Source organism: Balaenoptera physalus, assembly GCF_965194825.1.
Source record: "Balaenoptera physalus genome assembly, chromosome: 13".
In the NCBI taxonomy this organism is placed as follows: Eukaryota; Metazoa; Chordata; class Mammalia; order Artiodactyla; family Balaenopteridae; genus Balaenoptera; species Balaenoptera physalus.
In genome coordinates this window covers 49,077,387-49,093,314 of record NC_138892.1, presented here as the reverse complement: position 1 = coordinate 49,093,314, position 15,928 = coordinate 49,077,387, and the positions used below count along the sequence as shown (strand labels likewise).

At 35.2% G+C, this 15,928-nt stretch overlaps 1 protein-coding gene across 2 annotated transcripts in view; it reads left to right on the top strand.

The window, feature by feature from the left end:
- Positions 1 to 15,928, top strand: part of NUP107 (nucleoporin 107) — a 43,415-nt gene extending 27,487 nt beyond the window's left edge. For both annotated transcript variants that reach the window (XM_082422733.1, XM_082422732.1), the window contains exons 15-28: positions 56 to 115; positions 1,497 to 1,642; positions 1,770 to 1,818; positions 4,433 to 4,502; positions 4,823 to 4,941; positions 5,655 to 5,693; positions 5,999 to 6,149; positions 6,905 to 7,017; positions 7,954 to 8,056; positions 8,514 to 8,674; positions 9,337 to 9,462; positions 9,850 to 9,963; positions 15,058 to 15,225; positions 15,594 to 15,928. In XM_082422733.1, coding sequence (XP_082278859.1) covers positions 56 to 115; positions 1,497 to 1,642; positions 1,770 to 1,818; positions 4,433 to 4,502; positions 4,823 to 4,941; positions 5,655 to 5,693; positions 5,999 to 6,149; positions 6,905 to 7,017; positions 7,954 to 8,056; positions 8,514 to 8,674; positions 9,337 to 9,462; positions 9,850 to 9,963; positions 15,058 to 15,225; positions 15,594 to 15,701 — 1,527 coding nt within the window. In that variant the 3' untranslated portion in view covers positions 15,702 to 15,928. The remainder of the gene's footprint in view (positions 1 to 55; positions 116 to 1,496; positions 1,643 to 1,769; positions 1,819 to 4,432; positions 4,503 to 4,822; positions 4,942 to 5,654; positions 5,694 to 5,998; positions 6,150 to 6,904; positions 7,018 to 7,953; positions 8,057 to 8,513; positions 8,675 to 9,336; positions 9,463 to 9,849; positions 9,964 to 15,057; positions 15,226 to 15,593) is intronic.

Below are 15,928 nucleotides of genomic sequence, written 5' to 3'. Positions count from 1 at the left end.
TTGACATACTAAGAAAAACAGTAGTTCAATTTTATTTATATTCATTGTATTTCAGGAGCTTTTTAATAGATATGAGAGAGCAATTTATGCAGCTTTAAGTGGGAATCTCAAGCAGGTATGCAATTTATTTTAATAATTTTTTTTCTATGGAATGAAATCATATATATATGTCATATATATAACCATATATAATAATCGTATAAGCTTAAGCTACTAATAATAGCAGTGATAGAGATAATCATGAAATAGAATAGTAACTTGAGGTACTTAATTTGATGTATCTCATACACCAAATGATGTTTTATTTATTTATTTATTTTAATCTTACTTTTTTTTTAAATTTTTTATTTTTATTTAAAAAAATTTTTTTTTTAAAAATTTTTATTTATCTATGGCTGTGTTGGGTCTTCATTTCTGTGCGAGGGCTTTCTCCAGTTGTGGCAAGCGGGGGCCACTCTTCATCGCAGTGCGCGGGCCTCTCACTATTGCGGCCTCTCTTGTTGCGGCGCACAGGCTCCAGACGCGCAGGCTCAGTAATTGTGGCTCACGGGCCCAGTTGCTCTGCGGCATGTGGGAGCTTCCCAGACCAGGGCTCGAACCCGTGTCCCCTGCATCGGCAGGCAGATTCTCAACCACTGTGCCACCAGGGAAGCCCTTACTTTTTTTTTTTTAAATTAATTTATTTATTTGGCTGCGGTGGGTCTTAGTTGTGGCACGCGGGATCTCCTTTGCCGCATATGGGATCTTTAGTTGTGGCATGCAAACTCTAAGTTGCCGCTTGTGGGATCTATAGAGTTCCCTGACCAGGGATCAAACTTGGGGCCCCTGCATTGGGAGCGTGGAGTCTTAGCCACTGGACCACTAGGGAAGTCCCCCAAATGATGTTTTAATACATGAAATCAGATTTCAGTTTCTAAGAATTGTAAATTTAATTCCAATACACATTTATTGATGACTTATGGTTCCCATAGCTTTATCCAGAAGTGTTCCACAAAGGCACAATGACTGTTTGAATTGTCTCACATGTGTGTGTGCTTCTTACAACTCCTACTACCCCCTACATTTTACAGCTGTTTTGAGGAATGTTACCATAATTAGTTGAAACACCATCTTATATCAGCATGGAAAATTGATGCTATTGTGTACTCATCATGGAAAAAATCATAATAGTTCAGACTTCTTAGAAGATGTGGTTTGAGGGACTTCCCTGGCGGTCCATTGGTTAAGACTCTGAGCTTCCACTGCAGGGGGCACGGGTTCAGTCCCTGGTTGGGGAACTAAGATCCCTCACCTCGTGCTGTGCAGTGCGGCCAAAAAAAAAAAGGAGATGTGGTTTGAGGGGTGGAGGGAGGAGGTTATTTCGGTATGATATTTTACGATCCACTATGTCTTATGTCATTATAGTGACTTTATAGTCCATATAAGTGGGTGTAACTGCTTTTCCTTTCTTTTTTGTTGACTATGTATGCATGTTTCTGTTTTGAAATGGGGTAAAGCTGCTTCCTGTCTGTGACACCTGGGAAGACACAGTGTGGGCCTACTTTCGGGTGATGGTGGACAGTCTGGTAGAACAGGAGATCCGGACATCAGTAATAACTCTGGATGAAACTGAAGAACTCCCTAGAGAATATTTGGAAGCAAAGTGAGTGAGTTGGTTTGTTTTTCATCATGAGGATTTGTAGTATTCTCTGTGAACTTTTATTTTGTAGTCTTTGTTCATATTATTTATTAGCGTTATTTTATCCCTTTCCTTGTTCTTTCTTTCAAAGTTGGACCTTAGAAAAGGTTTTTGAAGAACTTCAAGCTACTGATAAAAAGGTAAATATTAATATTTTAGTATAACTGGAATACAAAACTAAATGTTACATTGTTGTGCACTGTAGCTGAAAGGCACAAAAGTATGTGAAATCTTGTTATATTCTCTTTTCCTTTCCTCACCTCTTATTCATATAAGAGATATTCTTTAAAAAGAAAAAACTTAACTGCATATTTAAATGATACATCATTTCTGTTTATTTGGTTTAGGATTGGTTTCATCTAAATATATGGTATGCATGTAAGCTAATTTATCCCTTTCTTTTTGAAAAATTAAAATATATAATGGAAAATTAACAAGACTTTCTTTTCCTAAATCTCAAAATAATCTAGTATTTTTTAAAGTAATAATCTTAAAAAATTTTTTAAATAACCAAAGTATGTACTTGAAACAAAGTAATCTAAAGATGTGTAAGTAAGGCCTTTATAAAACTTCCTCCCAACCTCTTTATGGTTATTCTCATTCACTGAGATGATAAAACATTGATACGTATCCTACATATCCTTCTCCATAATCTTACAAATATATGTAGATAATGTAGATATTCCAGTATAGGATTTTGGTTTTTGAGGTTGTTTTTCACATCATTCTACCTTACATTAGTCTATGGCTTTTTTCTTCCCCCCATTTAATGATACTGTCTTTGAGTTAGTGGATATAGATTAACTTAACCTAACTTATTATTTTTAATAGGTATATAATGTTCTATAGAATGACATATCCTTTTTTTTAATCATTCCCCTTTTGGTGATATTTTGGTTGCTTCTAGCACTGCAATGAACATTCTTGTTTATTTATTCTTATTTTTTTATGCTTATCTACTAGTCCTGTTTCTTTACAAGTTTCCTAAAAGCAGGAATGTTGGGTTAAAGGGTATATGTATATTAAGTTAATTCCCTTGTTGTAGCAATTAATTCATACTCCTACAAATAATTTATTAATGTGGCCATTTCCCTGCATTCTCACTAGTCCCAGATATCACAGTTTTTTTATTTTTTGCCAATCCATCAGATTAGGTGGGAAATAGAAACTCACTGTTCTTCTCGTATTTCCCTGTCTATTCATAAGGCTGAGCAAATTTTCCTATGTTTATTGACCATTTTTGAATTTCCTATTTAGAGCTTTCACCTATTTTTCTGTTGGATTTTATCTTTTCCTTATTATTGTATAAGAGCTCTTTGTATAGTAAAAAAAATGTAATGCTTTCTCTATCAAGTGTTTTTTTTACCAGTCTATTGTTTTGGAGGTTCCAATAAATGAAAATAAAACAAAGTCAAGGAATAGATACAAATTTAGAAACGGGGGAGCATTTACATATGATGAGAGTGTAAATCTAGAAACTCAAGATGCAGTAAGTTACTAGAATTAATAAGAGAATTTTTAAAGTATCTAAATTCAAGACAAAGTTATGAAAAAATCATATCCTTTTTGTAATTGTTACAGCTAGTTAGAAAAGGATTTAGCTCCCTGCAAAAGTCCCATTTAAATTACCAAAACTATAAGATACCCAGGAATAAAATTAACCAAGGGTTTGAGGACCTTCATAAAAAAAACTATAGAATCCTATTGAAAGACACAAATAAATAGATATACCACATTCCTGGATGAGGTGATTTGATATAAATATCAGTCATTCCAAAATTAACATTGAAACCTAATGCTTTGGGGCATTATTTCTGAACAGAAAATTTCCAAGTAGAAGAATAAGTGAGAATGGCAAGAAAAGAACAATAGTTAATAGGGTATTTGCCTTCCTCAATAATAAAACAATATAAAGATACAATAAAACAGTATGGAATTGTCACAGGAATAAATAGATCATTGGAATATGAAAATCCGTATTAGATCCAAATATATATGAGAACTTAATAGATGTAGATGACAGAGATGACGTTTCCTTTCAGAGGAAGAGGGATGGTTTATTTGCATACATGGTATGGACATAATTGACTTTCCATCTGGAAGAAAACAAAGCTAGATCTCTGCTTCATGCCATGTATTAAAATCAGTTCCAGAGGGAGCAAACATTTGAATGTAAAAAAGAAAAAATGCTAGAAGAAAATTTAGACAAATTAAAGTCAAAATGTATTTGACCAAAAATATATGAATTATTTGCTTCAGAAAAAAATCCAACAGCAGGTTACTTGTAAATTATTTCTGCTCTGTGCCTAATCACTATTTTGATGGGTTTTGTTACTTTTGGTGCCATTTGCAGAAGAGAATACCCAAAGAATGCTTTCAAGAACCACTGTTTATGTTGAAGGAAATCTTGCAGTTTATTTTGATTTGGTCACATGTGCCCTTCTTTTCTGGTTCACCATGGACTGCCAAGGAAAACTGTAGTAAAATATAAAAAATAAAAGTTTCATAACACTCACAGAGATTAAATTGTTTTATCGCAATTCTCTGCTTTCAAAGATAATGTTCAGCCTTGAGTATATATTCCAAGGGCAGTATCTTTCTCATATTTTACTTTATTTTGGTCTCCTAAGACCCTTCATTTCCAGCTTTTTCTTTGTATATGTTCCTTCAAAAGTTGACATTTTTAGCTTACCAATGAGTACATACTGCAGAATGACCATAGTAGATTTATGGAAAATGTAAAAATTTTTTCAGAGAGTTCTGGAAGAGAATCAAGAACATTATCATATAGTTCAAAAATTCCTTATCCTGGGAGACATTGATGGTAAGATATATTTTGTTTCACTTTGTATGAGTTCTTTGTTTTCTTTAGTAATTTTGTAAAAAGTTATCAAAACAGTGCATATGACTTACCACATTTTATCATCTCTATAAATATCAACCTATCTGAATGCAACTATTTACTTAATTTTTAGAAAATAAAGTTTGAATTTAATCCAGAGTCTGTTTTATATGATGGTTCTTAACAATGAGATAGTGAACTGGTAGTGGTATAGGAATACAATAAATGTCCTTGGATAGTGTTTATATCTCTTCTTTTGATTTTTATCCCTATTGTTGCATCTTTGCTTTGATGGCTTATAGGTCTGATGGAGGAATTTAGCAAATGGCTTTCCAAAAGCAGAAGCAATCTACCTGGACACCTCCTTCGCTTCATGACTCACCTCATTTTGTTTTTCCGCACTCTGGGACTACAGACCAAAGTAAATAAAAATGAGCTGTATACCCTTCTCTATAAGACTGATGCTTTATACACCTATTGTCAGGAAAACATGCTACTTTTTGGTTGTTGTTTTCTGGAAATGGTGATCATAGTCTCATATGGTCACTCGATGATAATTCACTGCAGGTTACTTGTTAGGTTTCTAATCTGTGGCTGCAGAATGCTGGTGGTTACCTGGTTTTTGGACAGTTTATAACTTTAATCCTCATCAGTACCCAACTCTAAATCAACCAACTAAGCTAACTGAACCAGACTAAGTTATCTGAGATCTTAAACCTTTGTTTTCTTTTTTCTTTTTCTTCTGTCCTAAATGATTGGTAACATTTTGGTCAGAGTACATGTAGAAGGCAGAATGACACAGTAGTTGAAATCTTGGGTTTTGGAGTAAGAATCCTGGATTCACATTCTTACTCAGCAGCTTCTAGCTGTGTAATTCTGGGTAAATAAAACCTCCTTAGGTCTTAGTTTCTTCCTCTGTAAAATGTGAACAATAATAGTAACTACCCACAAAGAGTTAGGGTAAGGCAATACATGAACTTTGCTAAGCACTTAGTTATTGCATGTAGTTATTGCTCAGTGGTAAATATTAAAAGTCATTAAATCATTATAGCGGAATTTTTATTAGATATATTGCTGGTACACATAAGCAGTTGTATTTATAATTTAATAATTATATCTTTTTTTCCTATGAAGGAAGAAGTTTCCATTGAGGTTTTAAAGACATACATACAGGTAAACTTTGAGAAACCACAATTATATTCTTTTTTTTTTTTACCATTTTAATGAAAACAAAAATCAGAATGATAATATTTTAATATCTAGTGGCAGGAGAGTCATCAAGATCCATAAAGGTCTTTTAATTGTCATAAGTACTTTCTTTTGGAATTTATAAAATTCTGTTTAGCAGCACAGATCTATATCTGTATGAATCTCTCCTAAATATATTTGAAATTTTGAAGTGAACTTTTTAAAAAGCACTGTTGATCCTAGAACTTTTTTTATTATTGACATGCTTTGATCCTTCTTTTGTTTTTTAGCTTTTAATAAATGAGAAACATACAAATCTCATAGCATTTTATACCTGTCATTTGCCTCAAGACCTCGCTGTTGCCCAGTATGCATTATTTTTGGAAGGTGTTACAGAATTTGAACAGCGCCACCATTGCCTGGAGCTGGCTAAAGAAGCAGGTAAAAATGGTTGAGAACTTCATCTACTGGGCTTTGTAGGCAGATTATCATTTTGGCTTTAGTAACATTTAGACTTCTAGTTTTTTGTTTTTTTTTTTTAAACATATTGAATAATATGTTTAAGTAGCTAAACTTTGCAAGTTCAAAGAGGAGCCTTCAAACACATTCTCTAGTTAGAGTCTTTTTTTTAAAAGATTTTATTTATTTATTTATTTATTTATTTATGGCTGTGTTAGGTCTTGGTTTCTGTGCGAGGGCTCTCTCCAGTTGTGGCAAGCGGGGGCCACTCTTCATCGCGGTGCGCGGGCCTCTCACTATCGCGGCCTTTCTTGTTGGCGGAGCACAGGCTCCAGACGCGCAGGCTCAGTAATTGTGGCTCACGGGCCCAGTTGCTCCGCAGCATGTGGGATCTTCCCAGACCAAGGCTTGAACCCGTGTCCCCTGCATTGGCAGGCAGCTTCTCAACCACTGCGCCACCAGGGAAGCCCTAGCCTTCTAGTTTTAAATCCTATTTCTCTTACGAGGTAAAAAAGGAATGAGGTTTTCAGTGAAATTCTGTTTTAGGAATTAAATAACCTATACTGTAACTTGTGTAAAATATCTTTTAATTTTGGCATTTTCTTTTATAATGTCTTTCATACTTTATATATTTTTAAAGAATTGTTATCCCAAATTTACCAAATCATTGTGACTGTTTAGAGGATATTAGTGTGAACGATTAATTCTTGTTTTTGTTTCTTCAAAAAATTCTTTAGATTTGGATATTGCAACTATAACAAAAACCGTAGTTGAGAATATTCGAAAGAAAGATAATGGTGAATTCAGTCATCATGACCTGGCCCCAGCCCTAGATACTGGCACTACTGAGGTAACATGAGGGGAAGAGAGAGGTGTGGTATATAACTCCTGATAATCCCTCATGTTATGCTTTTGTGAACTTCTACCTTAAAATACTCTGGCTTCTTTCTTTTTTTAAGAATTTTTCTTTGTCAGCCAAGTTATAAAAATTGGCAGCAAACTTAAGGTCTTGTGTAAGGAATTGCTTAATAGTAGTATTATGTTAAGGGAAGTTACTTCAATAGAAAAAACCTGAGCATTGGATTTTTGCTCATCAGATTATTCTAGATATTTGATCAGTCACTAACTTTTTTTTTTTTTTTTTGGCTGAGTCGGGTCCTAGTTGCGGCACTCGGGATCTTTTCATTGTGGCATCTTTTCGTTGTGGCGGGTGGGCCCTTCGTTTCGGCGCGTGACCTTCTCTCCAGTTGTGACCTGTGGGTTTTCTCTCTCTGTTTATGCCGTGTGGGCTCCAGAGCACATGGGCTCTGTAGTTTGCGGCACACGGGCTCTCTCATTGAGGCACGTGGGCTTAGTTGCTCCGCGGCATGTGGGATCTTAGTTTCTTGCATTGGAAGGTGGATTCTTCACCACTGGACCACCAGGGAAGTCCCGATCAATCACTAACTTTTATGTAGCTTACTTATTCCTATTTTCAGAAAAGAATAGAAAGTTTTATCTAGGAAAGAAAAGAATTTTAGAGTAGCACTTAAAGGAATTACGTAATTAAGTTGGTGGGACATCACATATATAATTCCAGATTCACAGTCCAGTAAGTTTTTTCTATAATTTAATAGAGACCTATTAAATGTGAAAATAAACTAGGAAAAGCTATTTTCTTTCATTATTTTGTATAACCTGAGGGAAAATATTCACTAGAAGTACAGGCATAAGCTGGTTCTACTAATTTGCAGAATATCTTAGAAAAAACACAATTGACATTTCTTTTTTCCAATTAAATGAATAGGAGGACCGTTTAAAAATCGATGTAATTGACTGGTTGGTATTTGACCCATCACAGAGGGCGGAAGCACTAAAACAAGGCAATGCCATAATGAGGAAATTCTTGGGTATGCTGTATTTTTATATTCTTTTTTTTTTAAAGTTTTTGTTCTGTTCTAGAACTTTGTTGTTTGTTTTTCCAACCCTTCCAGTAGGGTAAGGTACAAAACAGCCACTGTTATGGCTGGTATTATGAAACAAAACATATTTAATAGTGACTTTTCATGTCCTACTGAATTTTGCATATAATCTCAAGGCTTTGAAAAAATTGAATTGCTTTTTTTTAAGACACAGAAAGGTATGTAAAAGTAACTGCATTTAATGAATCCTTTTGTGACTGTTACATTGAAATAAGGAAAAGCCCAGCCTTTAAGTAGAGAGATCACCCAGACCTTTAACAGAAGTACCTTGAGACCTGAAATGGTTACAGGTAGCTGTGAAAGTTGCAAACCAATAATTTGATTCCTTTAGAAACCATTACACGGAAATCCATATGTATTGAAAAACTGTATATCTTTTTCACAGCATCAAAAAAGCACGAAGCTGCAAAAGAAGTATTTGTGAAAATTCCTCAGGATTCAATAGCAGAAATCTATAACCAGTGGGAGGAACAAGGAATGGAGAGCCCACTTCCTGCTGAAGATGATAACGCTATCCGAGAACATTTGTGCATTAGAGCTTACTTGGTGAGATTGTAAAAACCACAAAACCTTTCTTTATGATGACTTTCCTGATTCACTCTGAGACCTTGAACTGTTTTTTCCAGAAGTGGTGATTGACTTATTATCTTAGCTCCCTTGCAACTGTGGGACTGACTGATCCATAAGAACTTTGAAGACAAGACCTGATCTTCATTTGCATGAGCCTCTAATCAGTGCTAACCAACTAAGAACATTTCACATGGTAGATAGTGTGTGTGATGTCTGAAACGTATGTTTTCTTAAGATTCTTTGAATGCTTCTCTCAACTTTAACATTTCTGCTTTTGGCAATAACTGAAAAAAGCAAGATATTCTGTATTGTGACTAAAATAACAACATACTCATTCAAAATTCATTCAGCAAATAATGAAGTGATTGGCTAGGTTCTAGGACTAATTCTGGATGTCTTTCTATCCTTGCCCTCTAGAAGCTAATAGGCTCGTCAAGAAGACAGACAAGTAAACATGTGAACATCACAAACAAAACACTTACCATGATTTTTTTTTTTTGTATAAAAAAGAAATATTAAATGATTTTATTTCTTGCTACTGAAAAATTATTTCTAAGAACCAAATTTTCAAAAACTTTGTTGAACATATGTGAACAGTTTTTTTTTTTTGTATTTCTCTATTTTATTTTGCATTTTAGGAAGCCCATGAAACCTTTAATGAGTGGTTTAAGCATATGAATTCAGCTCCACAAAAACCTACTTTGACACCTCAAGCAACTTTTACTGAGAAAGTGGCTCATGAACACAAAGAAAAGAAATATGAAGTAAGTTGAATGTAGATGAGACATGTCTATTGCATCTCAAAAATACATGTCATATATTTAAAGAGATCATTTTTTCAGCAGTTATATTCCTATTATAACAAGTGATCTTCCTTATTACTGTTCTGCTTTGAAAAAAAGCCATCCCTTTAGTTACTTTTCTGTAGATAATTAACCAAACATGAAACATACCTTCAGGTGACAATAGTGCTCATTTACATGGTTAACATTTTAGTGTTTTATTGAACTGCAATCCATCGATGTTTGTTTTTATATTTGGCTTACTGAATGTCAACTCTTTAGAATGATGTTCCATATATGTATATTCCTGTCTGTACTTTACAGATACATTATAGTCTGTTATATATCTACCTTATGTTTGTTTTGCAGATGGATTATGGTATTTGGAAAGGGCATTTGGATGCTCTAACTGCTGATGTGAAGGAGAAAATGTACAATGTCTTGTTGTTTGTTGATGGAGGGTGGATGGTGGATGTTAGAGAGGTAAGCTGTGTGCATTGTTTATAGCTAAAAGCAAAAATAATGTCTGTTTTTAAAAGTTTTTTGAATAGGAGTAGCTACAGATCTTATATCACCTTTGTACTTATAACTGAACATCCCATAATTTAACCTGAAATACTAGTTAGGGAATATAGGAATGTTTGACTCTTGGGTAAACTATTTTTCCATATTTAATATGTTCACTCAGGATAGTAAAATCTAATTTTTCAAAAAATATTTATTTATGTATTTATTTGATTGTGCTGGGTCTTAGTTGTAGCAAGTGGGCTCCTTAGTTGCAGCCAGTGGGCTCTTAGTTGTGGCATGTGAACTCCTAGTTGCAGCATGCATGGGGGATCTAGTTCCCTGACCAGGAATCTAACCCAGGCCCTCTGTATTGGGAGAGTGGAGTCTTAACCACTGTGCCACCAGGGAAGTCCCAAATCTAATTTTTTAAAGTTCTGGACCTAAAAATTAATTATATATGTATTCAACTCAATTTATGGATATGAAGATAAGTCTAGTAGAATGAGTAAGACATATATAAAGCAGTGGTTCTCACCTCTGAGCTGTCTATTTAAATGATCTGGAGAACTTTTAAAAAATACTGGTTTGGTTCCACTAGTGGTTACCACTAGTGGGGAGTGGGGAGGGAGGGGCAACATAGGGGTTGCGGGGTGGGGGAGGTAGGAACTATTGGGTGTAAGATAGGCTACAAGGACATATTGTACAGTATGGGGAATATAGCCAGTATTTTGTAATATCTGAAATGGAATGTTGCCTTTAAAAATTGTATTAAAAAAAAAAACTTTTAAAGAGTCCTGAAAAGACATGACAATTAAATGTAGTATGTGATCCTAAACTGGCTCCTGCATTGGAGGAAGAAAGATGCTATAAAGGAGAGTGTTGAGTCAATGATGTTAAGGTATTACATCACTGTTAAATTTCCTGACATCGTTAACTGCATTGTGATTATATTAGAAAAACTTCTCTTTATTAGGAAGTAAACACTGAAGTATTTAGAGGTAAGGGAACATGATTATGCAGCTTGCCCTCAAAGGGTTAAAAAAATGTGTATTTATAGATACACATACAGATGCAAATCATAAAGCAAACAGGGCAAAGACTGAACAAAGGGTGAGGGTATTGAGATATTCTTTGTACTATTGTTGTAATTTAGTTGGTTTGAAATGATTTTCAAATAAAATATATTTTTAAATTCTAAAAAAAAAATACCGGGTTCCACTTCCAGAGATTCTGGGTTAATTGGTATGAGATAGGGCTGGCTGGCTTTTTTTTTTTTTCTTTTTTTTAATTACCTGGAGAGCTTTAATGTGTAGCCTGGGTTGAGAAACCAGTTACAGAAGTACTAAGTGCCATAAGAAAAGCACAGATGAAGCATTTTGTGAGTTTAGGAAAAGAAAAGCTTCCTTCTACCTGGAAGAGATCTGGACAGAATGCTTGAAAGGTGTAGCATTTGACTGAACCTTGAACAAATTGGGTAAATTTGGATGAGCTGAGGTGGGAGAAAGGAAGGATGCTGCAGGTAATAATGGTGTGAGGGAAAGGCATTGAGGCTTGCTCATGGGGCATGACAGAAACAGGGAGTAACTCAGTTTTACCTCTGCAGACCTGATGATCTGTCCAAGGATTGTAAATGCTGGATTCTTGGATATTAGGTATATTATTTTGAACAGAAAAATCACAGGAGTATGTTTGGTATCTTTCCTTCTGCATTCCCTGAATCTTAGTATAGTCACTCCTTTTTTACACTTGATCTTAGCCAAAAGGCTGAGAAGCGATCATCACTCCTTTTTTATTGTTTGTTTTGGTTTGGTTTTTGCTACTACATTTTTCTAGTTCCTCTGGCTTCCCTTTTTTGACCAGAAGCAAAAATATTAGGGACAGGAGACTAGATTTGAGCCCCTATGTGCTACTATTCCTGATACAGTAACTCTGCTGGCTTCATAAATAGTTTCGAACCTTTAGCAGGTTCCTTGGGTTTTCTCTTCTATCTCATGCTGCTGCTCACGAAGATAAAATTTTAGTGTTGCAAAATGCTAATTAAATGGTATTTAAGGTTTGAAAAGACTTGATGCCTTATTTATACATAAATCTTTGTTATTCTAATAATTAATCTTAGATTAGGGACTTCCCTGGTGGTGCAGTGGTTGAGACTCCAAGCTCCCAATGCAGGGGGCCCGGGTTCGATCCCTGGTCAAGGAACTAGATCCCACATGCATGCCACAACAAAGAGTTCACATGCCACAACTAAAGAGCCCGCCTGCTGCAACTAAGACCTGGAGCAACCAAATAAACAAATTTTAAAAAAAGATAGTGAAAGTCACAAAACAGACACTCTGGAGTGTTTTAAAAATAGAGTAGGAGTGGAAGGCTATGAATGATACCATTTTGTTTTACCAAACATTTAAAAATCAATATTCAGTCTCAATCACTTCTTCAAATCTAATCCAAACAAGAAGAGATTTCTTGAACAATCAAATGATAAATAATGATATTTTGAGTTGAGTTTAGCTTAATACTCTTACATACTCAGCAAAGCAGGAAATTATTCAGGGCTCCTGATAGCACTTATATCACTTGTATAAAAATTAGGAAATGGTATCCATTCTCTTACACAGATAGATTCCATGCCAAGTGCACACGACCTGTAGACTGGAGCATGGATTAGATTTCAGCCCCCACTCACTCACCTGGCTAGCACCATGTGCAAGGCACAGCTGTTCAACAAAGCCCCGGCCTTATATGCTGACTCTTACATCTGTACCTCACTTTTTACATAACTGCAGAACGGACCCATTCGTGTTGGAGGCTGGTGGCACACAGGGACGGCAGGGGGAATGGAGGAGGCAGCTCATCTTTACCTACTTTTCGCCACCTCTGCCTCAACCACATTCTAGTTGAAGCCTCAACTGTCTTTCCCTTGCTTCCACTCTTCCTTATGCAGTCCCTTCCTCATATAGATCAGCTAGTAATCCTTTTAAAATCAAAGAGGTATGACTCTCCTACTCAGACCCTTCTGATGGCTTCTCGTTACACTTTGAATAAAACCCAGAGTTATTTTCTTGACCTACGAGATCACACATCCGCTGGGCCTTGACTGCCTCCCCAGTCTTGTATCCTACTGCTCTCCCCTCACTTTGTTCTGGCCTTCTGGCCCCTTTGCCGTTCTTCTGCCTAGAGTGCTCTTTCCCCCAGATATCTGCATGGATGGCTTCCTTACGTCCTTCAGCAGTCTGCTCCAGCATCATCTCTCTTTAGAGACCCTGCCCCACCCCCAAACCCCCTATCCTAAATAGGACATATACATATATGCACATATATGTACATAAACACATCAATACATATCAGTTAATGAGCTTTTCTCACATATAAAGCACTACATGTCCCTGATGGAAAGAATCTTTTTGTTTTATATATTTACAGGATTTTTCAAATTTTTCAAATTTACAGGATTTTTTATTCAGATGAGAAAAATATCATAGGTTGTAGCAGAGCAATTTATTCCATTTTCCTTGTGGCAAATTGCTGGGCCCATCAGGCATGATTCTGGTTGGTTGATGGTTGATAGCAGCCAACCCACTGGTATGGAAATCGCCTGTAGTCAGCAGAAGAGATCACACCCTGATATTGGGCAGCAACAGGATTTCGGAGAGGCAGGTGCCAGAATCCATCCTATGAAACGAGGTTATCAATAAGCGGGTGGAAAGGAGTCTAGGGGCCAGGGGTACTTTGCTTCTTTAGCATAAGGGGAAAGAGTACATTGGAGTACAAATGGAGTGACCCAGAAAGAAGCAGTCTTCTTATTCTTACTAGGCCCCTAGTAGGATTCACTAATATGAATTATGAGTAAGACCTTGAGGTGTTTTAAATCCACCTCTGAAGGTAGTAAGTTCCTATTTGAGAAAATAAATGAAGGTGCTTTCCCTTTTAAAGCTAAGAAAATACAAAGCATGCGTTTTAATATTTGCTTCTATGTATCTATATCTCAAAACAGGACAAAAAGATTGACACTAATTTTTCATATGTGTGGAAACCTGACCTATGTCAGATTTAGTACAATTATTCCTTGGTATAATTTCCAGATTACATTCTGTTGCTTCACACCTCCACTTACATCTACCTTTGAAAATGTTTTAGCAATTTAATATTATAGTCTCTCACATGAAGAGATTTTTAGTGGTTAATATAATTGTCATAAGGAAAAAATTTTTAATTAATTAGGTGTCTTATTAGGCTTTTCAAAGGACCAGTTGGTATTTTTGCTTGTCCTGTTTTCTGTTTTGTTTTACACTATGAGTCCTATGGATTTCCTTCTAATTTTTAAGATTATTTCAGAAATTCTGTTGTGGTTGGGTACCTTTTTATTATTTTAATTATTTTAGTTTTCAATTTTTTATAAGAAAATGTAGTGGGCATAAAAGATCTGTTCTTTTTTCTGCACTCTTAGTACCCACAAAATTTTTTAGAAAGATCCCTGTATAGTTATAAAGAAATGCTCACTGTTTTCTCTACAGTGTTTTCCTCATGTATCTGTTAGTTCTGTCCCATGCAAATCTTCAGATTCTTTAAATTTTTCTATTTTTAATAAATTATACAAAGACATCATAAATTCATTCTCTGTTTAAAGAAACAAAATATGTGCAATGAAGTTGTCCTCCCTGTGCCCCTCTCCCCTCATCCTGATCCTTCTTCCCAGCAGGAGTCACTGCTGTTGGTATGAAAAGCCCTCTCAGTCCTCCTGGTATCTGTCTATATTTCCTTCTGTATATATCCAGGGGAACGGTTGTTATTTTCTGTTCTGATTTTTGCTCTAGTTTCTGTTTTTCCTTTTATGCATGTTTTTATTTAAGACATAGTACAAATTCAGAAGCATTCTGTTTTCATTATCAGACTTCTGACTCCTCTGAAGATACCATGATAGAAACCCTGCCTTGTTTTATTTTTAATTAGCATGATAAGCTTTACAGAAACACTTTAGCTTTTACCTGTTGCTTTTTGGTTTGATTCATTGACTTTTTTGTAAGGGTATTTAGCTTAAAGTTGTTAGAATGACTACTTGATGTCTGTCTGTAGGATGCTGAGGAAGACCATGAAAGAACATATCAAATGGTTTTACTGAGAAAGCTTTGTCTGCCAATGTTGTGTTTTCTGCTTCACACCATATTGCATAGTACCGGTCAGTATCAGGAATGCCTGCAGTTAGCGGATATGGTATCCTCTGAGCGCCACAAGCTGTATCTGGTAAGTTCTAGAGCATTTGCACTTTTAAATTTTAGTGATTTGATAACCTCTGTAATAATATTTAAGTTTGTGAGATGTGTTTATATTCTTTAGATGTTCTTAGATTTTCTTAAAGTAGGGATCCAGTTTTAATGTTTGTGCTTTTTTATCCGAAATATGTATACATTTCTAAGCAGTTAGAAGTATATAGACTGGTCCAGAGAAGTAGCTTTGAAGTCCTGGGCTATCCTAATATACTGGCCTCTGGCTACATAAATCTTAAAGAGGAATTTCTTCTTGCATTAAGCTAATCAGGTTGATTAGGTGACTGTAAATTCACACTCTTTTTTGTTCTCATTCTTAACATTTTTCTCTTTTTTAAAAATCAGGTGTTTTCTAAGGAAGAACTAAGGAAATTGCTACAGAAGTTAAGAGAATCCTCTCTAATGCTCCTAGACCAGGGACTTGATCCATTAGGATATGAAATTCAGTCATAATTCGTCTGCTCTTTGTAATCTCAATAATTTCCAGGATAAATGGAAGTTTTTCTGTAAAATATATATATTTGTAATTACTGGGTTTCTTCTTTTGCCTTATGGGGAAAATGTTTATGAAATTTAGGCACTGAATTTTGTACTTTTAAGAATATTATGGTGACACTTTGAAAATTTAATGTATTATATAATTCCCTGTGTTTATTAATAAAACTATATAAAAACTAAAA